Raw genomic sequence first — 13220 nt, forward strand, 5'->3', positions numbered from 1 at the left:
CCTGCTAGACTGAGGTTACATTAATTGGGACGAATAGTAAAGGTTTAAAAAATGCTTTCCCTTTTTCAAACTTTGGGGGCATTAGGTATTGGGAATCATCTTAAGGTTCACCCTTCTTTTAAAAACACCGAGAGAAACGTTTGCTCTTGAGGATGGTTACAACAGGAATGTTAAGTGCTGTGTCATTGCCGTCTCTTGTTTTGGCGCACGTAACTAGTCTTCAGCAGACATCATGCTGTCTGTATCACATGGCTAACAGTGGGAGGTATCTAGTGTAGATTCTTCTTGGGGAAATAGATTTAAATTTACTTGGATAGAAATGTGGCAGGTGCTTTGTTTAGAGACCCAGAATGCATTCAGTCAGGATGGAATATAAGCTGCCTGGATAGCTCCTGTAAGTAAGCAAGCGAGGCTTTCAGCCTCATGCTGCAAGGTCTTAGTTATGTGAGCATGTGTGTGCAGTGTTTTTGTATTTACAGGACAAGGCTCCCTAAAATAGCAGTGCAAAAAGGAATTCTTTGCTGTGGGGACTGCATGGAAGTAACGTGAATCAGTGTGTTCTTTCATACAGGAATCTCACTGGGTGATGCCCTCAGCTATTCTAGTAATCAAGGACGCTCTCCTGTTGCTAATCCTATGATGAACAGGACAAATGGTGGTGATAAACAGAACCTCGCCAAGCCTGGAAATTCCATCAGTTCGTCATAGTACAGCTGTTGTCTTTAGTGCGTAGGGAGGCACCTGGGGGTGGAAAATTAATATATTCTACAGGGGGGGTTGGAGTTTATTGCTCAGGACAGTTAAGATGTTGCTGAGCTGTCTGTTGCCATTTCCAGCCTGGTTCTGGGGAGGAGCAGGAGAAATTGGCTTCAGCCTCAGGGCTGATACGTGCCTGCAAGCTGTGTAAAGAGCTCTTTTGTCATTGTTGTTCAGGCACTCAGTCATGTCCGACTGTTTGTGACCCCATGGACTGCAGCCCGCCAAGCTTCCGTGTCCTCTCCTGTCTCCTGGAGTCTGCCCAAACCCATGTCCATAGAGATTTGGTTTTACTTCAAAAGAAATACTGTTTTGATTGAAAGTATAAATCAGGGTTTTCAAGTTAAATAAAGTAAAAACAGAGCACAGCCACCAGACGAGGTTCAGCTTGATGTGTGATAGACCTCTGAAAGAAATTCATTAAAACAAATCTGAGGAATCAAGTCCCCATTTAGTAACTGAAGGCTTGCTGCTGCTAAGTTGCTTCAGTCGTGTCCGACTCTGTGACCCCATAGACGGCAGCCCACCAGGCTCCCCAGTCCCTGGGATTCTCCAGGCAAGAACACTGGAGTGGGTTGCCATTGTCTTCTCCAATGCATGAAAGTGAAAAGTGAAAGTGAAGTCACTCAGTCGTATCTGACTCTTAGTGACCCCATGGACTGCAGCCTACCAGGCTCCTCTGTCCATGGGATTTTCCAGGCAAGAGTGCTGGAGTGGGGTGCCATTGCCTTCTCCAGAAAGCTTGCTAGGCAGACCAAAAAAGTCTCATGTTGAATATGAAATCCTAACGATGCAGACTATACCTTTGACCTTGTCAGATTATACGTGATCCCTGGGACTTTCTGGGATGCTGGGTTTCTTCCAAGCCTGAGGAACACGCCCTGCATTTTGGCCGCAGCACTCCTGGGATGGCAGCTTAGTGCTGGCTTCAAAATTCTCTGTCAGGCAAAAAAATAAAGGGAAGAAGAAAATATTAGCCCACATATCTTTACAGTTCCATGTCTTGTCTACAACTCACCCCTCCACTCCCACCCCCTACTAAACAGGACAGAATATCAATCATGGAGACAATTTAAGTGAGTATTATGAACAGTCTCCTACCTGGAAGAATTATTATTAAATGTTTCTTATTAAATTGGTTATTTGAAACTCAATGCATTTCCCTTAGATAAACAGTATTATAAGTGATGATTAATTTTGGTTCTAAATTAATCCAAATTACTGAGAAGAAAGCATCTTCCTTTTTTCTAAAACTGACTGAGCTTGCTTTTGGCGTTCCTCTCTTCCTTTTACCTCCTAGGGCCTCTGGGCCCATATACCTTGTCCCTACTTGGTTACCTTATCCAATCTGCTTTATTCCCTGAAGTATTCCATGTTGCTACATTATATTTCTTCCTTTTTACCCTAAAACCAGAAACTCAGACACTTTCAATGGAATTTATCTCAGGGGTGAGGAAAGCAAACTTTATCACTAAATACACACAAAGCGGAATGATGGCCCTTCAAGGGGTGTATGTCCCCTTATGTCCCTTTAAATTGTGAAATAGGGTTCTGTACTTCTAAAAAGAGAATGCTAGCTGTGCAAGTTAATCTTAGTAGAAGTTTGGCTAATGTGACCAAATGAAATGAAAGTGCAGTGGTTATGCGAAGTGTCTGAGTATGTTGGTGGGAATTAGGCTTCTGTTCTTTTTCATGAATTTTCTTCCTCCAGTTTAGTTTCAGAGTTTAGCACCTTTGGTCGGGGGCTGGGATGGGGAGAAAAGTAAAGGAGGACAGAGGCAACAAGAGGCCATTTGCTAACTAGAATGCTAATTTCTCAGCAGACAACGAGACAGAAAGTGCACAGATCTTAACTGAGTGACTATAGGTAAGACTGACCTAAATCTCTGGGAGCTTGAAAAGTTACCCATACTTCTGTGCATTTAAATTATATATGAACACTATTCAATCTGTATAGACCTAGAAAATATTTAGTCCAGTGATTAAATCCAGAGTTTGTGATCTGAAGTAAACCATACAGAAGAGAAGGTGCTTGTGACTTCATCATATATTCTTATTTACTCTTTATGAGCACATAGCTATTAATAGTAAGGCTAGTCAAGAGACAAAAATTGTCTTCTGTGCTTCATCATCATGTCCTGTCATTTCCTCTTGCTTTGGTTTACCTAGGTATTTTCAAAATCCTCACTAGATAATTTCACGTCAGGCATGTAATCAGAATGAAGATCAGATGTCCGGAGTGCTGTGTTTGAAAACGGTGTGCTCTCGTGCTTGGTTAAATAATATGGGGCTTATTTTCTGGCAGTGTGGTGTCGTATCTCCTTTGATGTTAGCCAGAACTGGGTGGAGTTTTTTAAGCTGCAGTGGGATTTGCTCAATCAGGGCTCTGTGCACTGGGGAGTTGGTTTTTAGTCTTTCTCTTTGCCAAAAGGCCTTTGCCTTTTTAAATAAACCTGAACCTAGTTATAATTGAGAGTACTTGATGTATAAAATAATAGTCACAGGGAGGGTCCAAGTGATGAAACTGAATTTTAAGTAGTTTATCGAACAGTCAACCTCAGGAATTGTTTCACATACCATTCTCATTTTACAGCCTAGGGAACTCAACCCTGGAAGGTGACCCACTCAAAGCCAAACTGAGAATCAGACTGAACTAGTGAAGCACGGAAATGTCTTCACATTTCCATAAGAAAAAAAAAACAGCTTTTTTAACAATCTCCTGTCAGCAAAGCCATTCAAAGTTAACAGTATAAGCAACTATAATCAGTATTTTACAATAACCTATAAAGGAAAATAATCTGAAAAAGAATATATATATATATATATATATATATATAACTGAATCACTTTGCTGTACACCTGAAACATTGTAAATCTACTATACTTCAATTTAAAAAGTCCAAACTCAGATAAGTTTCTCTGTTATCTATACAGATAGAAGAAGAACAGCATAAATAGTCAATGTGAGATAATTTTTTTAAATGTAGATACTTCTCATTCCCAAGACTATGTCTTTGGATTTTCTTGAGTATCCAGATTAGAGAAGGACACTGTGTGAATAAATATTATTAAGTGACCTTAACCGTTTCTGTATGTGTTGAATGACATTCATTCATGAGCTTATTAAGATCAATTTTGGAGCACCTGCAGAACTAGCTTAACAGATTTGTAGAGCACCTAAGGAATTTATTATACATGTTTTCAGTTCAGTTCAGTTCAGTCGCTCAGTCGTGTCCGACTCTTTGCAACCCCACGAACTGCAGCATGCCAGGCCTCCCTGTCCATCACCGTCTCCCGGAGTTCACTCAGAGTCATGTCCATCGAGTCTGTGATGCCATCCAGCCATCTCAACCTCGGTCGTCCCCTTCTCCTCCTGCCCCCAATCCCTCCCAGCATCAGTGTCTTTTCCAATGAATCAACTCTTCGCATGAGGTGGCCAAAGTACTGGAGCCTCAGCTTTAGCATCATTCCTTCATGAGAAATCCCAGGGTTGATCTCCTTCAGAATGGACTGGTTGGATCTCCTTGCAGACCAAGGGACTCTCAAGAGTCTTCTCCAACACCACAGTTCAAAAGCACCAATTCTTCAGCGCTCAGCTTTCTTCATAGTCCAACTCTCGCATCCATACATGACCACTGGAAAAACCATGTTTTAGAGTAGAATAATTATAATTGAATCATTTTCTCCTTATTAAAAACTGGGCCTTTTGGGCTAAAAGCCAGTATTTTCACTTCTACTGGCTAATATTGCCTTTACAGAGTCATGTTCCGTAAGTATGTTGTGTGTGTGTTTAAATCACACTTCTATTTATATGTGATGACATGAAAAGAATAGCTAAACTGTGTTGAAAGGCAGATGCTGGGTGGTTGGCTGCACGACCCTCCCACTTTCCAGCTGTCAGATTTTCTATCAATTTTACCCTCTTAAGCAGAATGTAAGCTGCTGTTCATATTCTGTAAACCCCATATCAGCCAAGAAAATGGTTTTGGAGGTTGCAAGGCAGGCAGGAGAGTAAGATTACAGTGAATAAAAAGCTGCCCTCTGAGAATCTGCACTCGGATAAATGAGGTTTAAAAGGTTTTCCTGGTTTTGTTTGTGTTTTCACCAGTATCCTAAATTAGGGAAAGTTGGAGTAGATTGCATGAAGTATTATAGAAAAGTAGATCTGTTGGGCTCTTACTGTATATTTTTAAAGGTGGTACAGGTGTTCTTACAAGGTCTCTTTGACTATGAAACTGTTTAATTATAGACATCCTTTATTGTTTTTTGCTCATAACAGCTTTCAAAGGCTAACTGTAATAATAGTTACCATAAATAGAAAAGGGAAAAGCGGTTCCTTTTTATGGAACCCTTTGACATTCATCAGGCCTTTACAAAATTATTTTTTTTGTGTGGCTGTGCTGTGCGGCCTGTAGAATCTTGGTTCCCCGACCAGGGATTTAACCCACCCCTGGCAGTGAAAGTGAGAGTCCTACGCACTGGACTGCCAGGGACTTCCCATATACTTTTTTTTTTTTTTAAACCAGTGTATTTGTGTACATTTATGTATATAAGATTTTTGTTTAACTTAAAAAAATGCTTTTATTTATCTATTTATTTATGGCTGTGCTGAGTCTTTGTTGCTGCAAGTATTTTTCTCTAGTTGCAGCAAGCAGGAGAAGGGGCTCCTCATTGTGGTTGCTTCTCTTGTTGCGGAACACGGGCTCCAGGCTGGGTGGGCTCAGCAGCTGCAGCTCCTGGGCTCTATCAACAGTTGTGGCCCACAGGCCTAGTTGCTTCACAGCCTGTGGGGTCTTCCCAGATCAGGCATTGAACCCATGTCTCCTGCACTGGCAGGCAGATTCTTCACTACTGAGCCACCAGGGAAACCCTCCTATGTGCTTTTTAGTTTTAGGTTATGTTTAAAAATTGAAAGCCTGGTTGGTGTTCTGTAAAGGTAGTAACGTACATGACCACAGAGACCGCCTTCTCGAGCTAATTCAAGGAACGTGCCTGCATTTTTCATGCCAGCAGGGCTAAGTGTAGCTTGGTTGACCAAGTCCTTTACAAGTGATTCATGAAGCAGTATTTACCCTTACAAGATAAGGCCCAGATTCCTAGTCTCTGGTAAGGAAAAGTGATTTCACTTGCCTGATAGTACTTAACCTTTCTTTAAAATAAAATGGGAATGTAACCTAATCTGACCTCATTTTGTGTGTATTTTTACCCTGGTGGCTCAGTTGGTAAAGAATCTGCCTACAATGCAGGAGACCTGGTTTCGATCCCTGGGTTAGGAAGACCCCCTGGAGATGGGAGCGGCTACCCCAGTATTCTGGCCTGGAGAATTCCATGGACTGTATATTCCATGGGGTCGCAAAGAGTCGGACATGACTGAGCCACTTTCACTTTCATTTTAAGAATTACTCTGCACATGATTTGGAAATTAAGATAAATGGAATAGTTAAAAGGGTTTTGAAGACTTGAAATCAAAAGACCTGATTTGAATTCTTGTGGCTAACAAACCTGGATAAATATAGGGGTCTTCTTTGCCCTTCACTTTCATTATTGTTGAAAAGGACAGAGTGACACGTGCTCTGTTTACCTCCCAGGATATGAGGAAACGAATTTACTTTGGGTAAGACAGTCTGTTACTGAGCTTTGGTTTTCCATTCTATAAAATGGGAGAGTCTCTTTTAGCTTGAAAATTTTGCATTGTAATTCCATGTTTTGTTTAAAACAATGACAAGAGTTTCTAGGAATGTTTTTCTCTTTGGCACTGCTCATCACATGAAACCCTTTTTCCCCATTAACCAGGCAGTTGCAGTGGTGCAGAATGGCTGACCTCAGTCTTGCAGATGCATTAACAGAGCCATCTCCAGAAATTGAGGAAGAGATAAAACGGGACTTTATTGCCACGCTGGAGGCAGAGGCCTTTGATGATGTTGTGGGAGAAACTGTTGGAAAAACAGACTATATTCCGCTCCTGGATGTTGATGAAAAAACCGGGAGTTCGGAGTCAAAGAAGAAACCATGCTCAGACACTCGCCAGGTTGAAGGTAAGTAATTAAATTAACCTGGACACAGGTTCAGAAAGTAGGCTAGGGACTACACTTTGGGTCAAATCTCACAGACTTTCGAGGAGACTAAACTTGAGTTTTTAAGTATAAGCACTTTCTCTTTATCTACCTTTCTTAGAAACCAAGGAGGTAGGTTCATTACCTTTTAGTTGAATATGTATTCTTCAGGCTGTAGATTACTCTTAACCTCTTAACCCTAAAGTTTCTTCTGTAATGTCTCAACTACTATATAATCTGCTTATTAATTTCCTAAATTAAACTGCCTGCTATGCCTTTCTTTGAAAGTAGCTTTGTAAAGTTAGATACTTTATACCAAGACTTAATTTGGATTGGAGTCAGATGCCACCTGTCTTTGCGAGTAATCCTAGGTCAGGATTAAAAAATGGATTAAATCCTTTAAAAGAGATTTGCTACCTTTTTATATTGCTGGATCAAATTTGCTAACATTGGATTGAGGAATTTTGTATTTATGTGCATGTGGGATATTGGTCTGTTTTTTTGTGAGGCCTTTGTCTGGTTTTAAAATTGAGGTCATGCTGACATCATAAAATGAGTCGGGAATTGTTCCCTCCTAATTCTGTTTTCTAGAACAGTTTGTGTTGAATTGATTTTTTTCTTTAATGTTTGACAGATTTTTTCAGTGAAGCCATCTGGACCTGGAGTTTTCTTTGTCAACTTTTTGACTAAGAATTCAGTTCCTTTAAGAGATAGAGAACTGTACATGTTTTCCCTTCTCAAGTGAGGTTTGGTGGTTTGTATCTTTCAAGAGATTGGTCTATTTCCTCTAAGTCATTGAACTAATGGAGATGAAATTATAATATTACATATTCTTCTAATGTCGAGGATCTCTTGTCATGTCCTCTCTTTCATTATGAAAATTTGTTTCCTCTTTTCACTTGAGGAGTCCAGATACTAGTTTATTAGTTTTTTTTTTTTTTTTAAAGATCTAGCTTTTGGCTTCATAGGTTTGGTTTTTTTATTTTCAGGTATGCAACATAATGTGTCAGTATTTGTATGTATTGTGAAATGATCACCATAAGTCTAGTTAACATCCATTGCCACATATATATAGTTATATCTTCTCTTCCCCATGTGATGAGAATTGCTAAGGTCTGTTCTCTCAGCAACTTTGAAATATAGTACAGTGTTATTATTAACTATAAAAACTATGCTGTACATTGTCTCCTTGGGGTTTATTTATTTTAATAGAAGTTTTACTGTTTGGACTCCTTTTACCCATTTCCCACCCACTCCCCACTTCTGGCAACACCATAAAATAGGCTTTTAATGTTACGTATTTCTCTCTAATCCAAGTTGTAGATGTGTCCCATAGATTTTGATATGTTTTTTTATTTTCATTCAGTTCAAATGTTTTCTATTTTGCCTTATGAATTCCTCTTCAATCTGTCAGTTATTTAGAAGTATGTTCATTTCTCAGTATTTAGGGATTTTTTTTTTTACTGTCAGTTAAGTCCAGTTGGTTGATAGTGTTATTCAGGTTTTTCCTGTCCTTGCCTACTTTATGTCTGCTTGTTCTCATGACTTGAGAAAGATACTGGAGTTCTGATGTAATTCTGTGGACCTGCTTCTCCCTTCCGTTCTGCCAGCTTTTGCTGCGTGGAGACCTGTCATCATGTGCATATACACTCACATTGTTATGTCTCCTTGATGAATTGACCTCTTACCGTCTCTCTTTATTCCTGGTAATTTTCTTCTTTCTGCATTTTAATTTTCATCTTGCATTAATGTAACTACTCTAGTTTTCTTAGGCAGTGTTTGCTTGGTATGTTTAACTTCTTCCTTTCACTTTCAACAGGTTTCTTTTTTACTATTTATTAATAATGGGTTTCTTAGAATATAGATGGTTCTTGCTCTCTTAATCTAACCTGAAGAACTCTTATCTTTTAGTTGATGTGTTTAGACTATTTATTGAAATACTTGATGTGATTGTTGATATGGTTGGATTTAATCTGTCAGTTTGTTGTTAGTTTTCTGTTTCTTCCATCTGTTCTTTCGTCTGATTTTCTTTTTCTGTCTGCTTTTGGATTAATTGACTATTTTTATGATACTGTTTTAACTCCAGTATTGTCTGGAGAATACAGAAACACACAAATCTATGTAACAGTAAATTATCTCACCTTTTTTAATTTGAAAAACAAACCTTAAGTTTTGGAAGGTTATTTTTTGCTAGATGTTGTATTCTGTGTTATTCTTGTCTTTCAGTAACTTAAAGGAAAATTAGTCTTCCTACTTGCAGTTTCCGATAAGAAGTCTGTTACAGTTTCGATAGTTATTCCTTTTATTCCTGTCCTCTGGCTGCCTTCAAGGTTTTATCTTGATCTCGGGTTTTTAGCAGCTTGAATATGTTGTGTTTAGATGATAAATACCTTTAATAAATGCTTTTTAAAAAAGGTATTTCTTTGTCTGCACCAGGTCTTAGTTGTGGCATGCAGGATCTTTCAGTTGTGGCCTGCGAACTCCTGGTTGTGGCATGTGAGACCAGGGATCAGACCCAAGAGCATTGGAACCTCGAAGTTTTAGCCGCTGGACCACCAGGGAAGCCCTAGCTGATATTTTGCCTTCCTGGCACTCGCTGAGCTTGTTCTCTGCTTTGCTTCTTTATTTTTCTCTTCTCCTTCTTGGATTCCAGTTACTTTTTGTTAAATTGTTGAATATTGTCCCAGGGATCTTGGATGCTTTGGTTTTTTTCCCCTCCCTCTTTTTTTCCTCTTTATGTTTCATTTTGGGTATTTTCTTTTGACCTGTATTCAAGTTCCCTGATGTTCTTTTGCTGGCTACATTGAGTCTAATAATAAACCCTCAGTGACATTCTTTATCTTTAATACCTTTACTGTTTTTAACTTACAGCATTTCTATGTGACCTTTAGAGCTTCCATCTCTCTGCTGAAATTACCTGTTAATGCATATTTCTACCTTTTTCACTGTAGACTTTAACACATTAATCATAATTTTTAAACATCTGTCCAGTAATTTAAATATCTGGGTCATTCCTCAGTCTGATTATTTTGTCTCTTCACTGTTTTTTTCCTGGCACTTTTTATGTGTGTGTTAATTTCTGAGTGACTTCTAGACCTCACATGTAAAACAGAGACTGAGATTAAAAAAGGATTTATGCCTGGAAATGAGTGTATGGTTAGGCTACTCAAGATGGCTGTTCTCTTGCTCTCTGTATGTACATCACCTGTCCGACCAGTGCCTGCTTCACCTATGCCCTACTCACATGACTGACCTTCCTACACACTTGTTCTTTCCTAGCTGGTGATTGTTTTTTATCAAAGGGGCCATGAGGGCTGTGCGCCTCCACTGGTTTTCCTGGTGCCTAATGAGCCCTCCTGACATCAAGTCCTGTATAACTGATAATCACCCTTGCCACCTGGGAGCAAAGATTACCCCCGTGTCCTAAGCCTGCCTTCCACTGCACATGCGAGGTGTCACTCCAGGACCTTGCTTCAGCTGTGTGAGATCCCCCATCCATTATACTGGTGATGTCTCTGTTGCTGACTGTGGGCTCTTTCTTCAGTCTTGGAACTGGGCAAGACCTTATAGACCTGTAGGTTACAGCCCAACAATGGCATATCTCTTGTTTTACTAGGTAGTCAGTTCAAAGTGTTGAGGCTAGGGCTGAACTAGGGTTGGGCTTTGTTGTTACTGTGATGGTCTTCATTGCACTACTGGTTTTAAATGCTTCTATTCCTGGTTCTTAGAGTAGGGGCTGAAGGGCTGAAAGGCTTGTTGTCAGTCCTTGTTCCACTCGCAGCTTCTGGCCTCTGCTGTGCACCTGTGCCTCCAGAGGCCCTCTCTCCCCTCCCTTGTCAGAAGAGGGCGGGGTAGCCTGGGAGGGGCAGGAGTTTTGTTTATCTTTGTTTTTTGGTTTTGGTTTAGGCTCAGTCCTGTGTGCATGTATCTCATGGTTGAGTGTTTTTCTCAGTAATATTATCCCTCTTACATGGATAGGGTTTTCTAAGTATTGGTATGGGATCCTGGGCTCAGACTTTCTGGCTTCTTTACCTTAGGATTTTTCTCATTACTCCTTCCTCAGGCCTTCACCTGGCCCTGGGGTTGACAGCGTTTGATACTTCTCCGCCAGCAGCTGAAAGCTTTTGTTTCCGTAGGGGAGAAGGGTCCTAGGGAACAGGGCTTCTTGTCTTTGCTTTAGTGGTAGATTTTTCTAGTCTGCACCACAGAGGGCAGCACCCTGGTGTCCCCCTCCCCGCCGCCAGTCTTTGTAACCTGGGAGTGGATTTGAAGTCCTTTTGTGTCTGTGGATCCCAAGGACCCCTTACTCTCATGCTAGCCTTCACTTAGCCTTTAGCAGAGTTTCCCTGGTGGCTCAGATGATAAAGAATTCCTGCAATGCGGGAGACCTGGGTTTGATCCCTGGGGTGGGAAGATCCCCTGTAAGGGGGCATGGGCAGCTCACTCTACTATTCTTGTTTGGAGAATCCCATGGACAGAGAAGTCTGGTGGGCTACAGCTCATGGGGTCTCAGAGTCGGACATGACTGAGTGACTAAGTACAGCACAGCCATTAGCGTAATTTTGGTCAATTTTCCCCCCCATACTACCTTGTTTATAGAAGGCTTAACTTAGGATAAATTGGAGGAAGAGGAGAGGTGGTTATTTGGAGACATCAATAAAGAAAGGAAAAGAGCTTCCTTATTTCAGTTCAGTTGCTCAGTCGGGTCCGACTCTGTGACCCCATGGACTGCAACACTCCAGGCCTTCCTGTCCATCACCAACTCCTGGAGTTTACTCAGACTCATGTCCTTTGAGTCGATGATGCCATCCAACCATCTCATCCTGTGTTGTCCCCTTCTCCTCCCACCTTCAGTCTTTCCCAGCATCAGGGTCTTTTCAAATGAGTCAGTTCTTCGCATTAGGTGGCCAGAGGATTGGAGTTCAGCTTCAGCATCAGTCCTTCCAGTGAATATTCAGGACTGATTTCCTTCAGGATGGACTGGTTGGATCTCCTTGCTGTCCAAGCAACTCTCAAGAGACTTCTCCAACACCACAGTTTAAAAGCATCAATTCTTCGGCACTCAGCTTTCTTTATAGTTTCTTTGTTCAAAATGCATTTCTTAGGCACGCCTTAGATAGGACTCGATAATCTCAACAGCAAGTTTTGCTTGGACTTCCTCTAGCTTTGGCGAGTGGTGTTTGGGCTTCTCGTTTCATTGCCTGCCCTTGTTGCAGAGCCTGGGCTCTGGGGTGTGTGGGCTTCATTCATATTTGTGACCGGTGGCCTCTAGATCTCAGGCTCCGTAGTTGTGGCGCACCAGCTTAGTGGCTCTGAGGCAGGTGGGATCTTCCCAGATCAGGAATCGAACCCATGTCTCCTGAGTTGGCAGGCAGATTCTTTACCAGTCAACCATCAGGGAAGCCCAGCAGTCTGTTTTTTAACAGTCTCTTGCAAGTGACTTGGATGCCTGTCCTTGACTGAGAAACACTGGTCTTAGAGAAAGGGCCTAAGTAAGTCCTGGGAAGGATGATAGCTAGAGCCTCAGAAATGGTCCTTCTTCAGCTGACTGGGCTTTCTGTTGAGGAGCTTCGCAACTAACTTCATTGGCCACCAGAGGGCGATGTTGGCACAGGTCTGACTTTTGCACAAGGAGGAGGCCTTGCATTGAGACTGTGCTGAATCCTCGCCATTTTGCCCAACGCGGACTTACTGCGGCTCTCTTCTTCACAGCACACATGCCTTCTCAGCTTCTTGCTGTTTCCCTTCTCTGCCAATTGATTTGCCAGCTGTGGGACTCTGAAATCTCTTGCAGGAGAAAAAAAAATGTAACAGCTATCTCAGAGCATGTGATTAGTTTAAAAAAAAAAAAAAAGTGTTGTTTTCAGTGCTGTGTGTATTTAGCTGAGAATGTTTTCATTTCCTGAAGCCGGAGTCTTGTCCTCTGGGAAATCAGAAAGAAGACAATTTAGCTTCATTTGAATGAAGACTTACCCAGTAATGCACAGCTTTCCCATGATTAGAACCCATGTCTTACCTACAGAGAAGTATGCAGACCTTTTTCCTGCTGTAAAACCTCATTTTTTTTTCCTGCAGTGATGTTTTTTTTCTTCTCTCTTGAGCTTAGATTTTTGAGATCATTAGTTGTTATATGGTTAGAATCTCCATCTCCCTTTTATTTTTTTTCTAAACTCATTGCGTTGCCTTTTTTTTTTTAATTCTGGTAAGTGGCTTATTTCTTAGTTTTACAATTATGATCTAGTCTGGTAATGTCACTTTAATGAGTTTTTCATAAGGCAAAAGTTAATTTCAGTGTTCTCTCAAGGTTACTTTGTAGTTTAGTGATCAGTCTATGGAAGATCTATTGTTGTATAGGTAGATCAATATGGTTGTTCAATCTATAGTTCAACAACAATGAGAATAATAATAGTT

The 13220-nt window shown here is 40.9% G+C and overlaps 1 protein-coding gene across 9 annotated transcripts in view; it reads left to right on the plus strand.

Annotated features, from left to right (window-relative positions):
• MAP4 (microtubule associated protein 4) overlaps positions 326-13220 on the plus strand; it is a 100418-nt gene continuing 87523 nt past the window's right edge. For 7 of the 9 annotated variants that reach the window (XM_018066774.1, XM_018066776.1, XM_018066777.1 and 4 more), the window contains exon 1: positions 6550-6791. In XM_018066774.1, coding sequence (XP_017922263.1) covers positions 6569-6791 — 223 coding nt within the window. In that variant the 5' untranslated portion in view covers positions 6550-6568. Of the gene's footprint in view, positions 395-6549; positions 6792-13220 lie in introns of those variants that run through there. The other 2 variants (XM_018066778.1, XM_018066775.1) reach the window with 2 other exon arrangements.

This window comes from Capra hircus, chromosome 22 (genome assembly GCF_001704415.2).
Source record: "Capra hircus breed San Clemente chromosome 22, ASM170441v1, whole genome shotgun sequence".
Taxonomy (NCBI): domain Eukaryota; kingdom Metazoa; phylum Chordata; class Mammalia; order Artiodactyla; family Bovidae; genus Capra; species Capra hircus.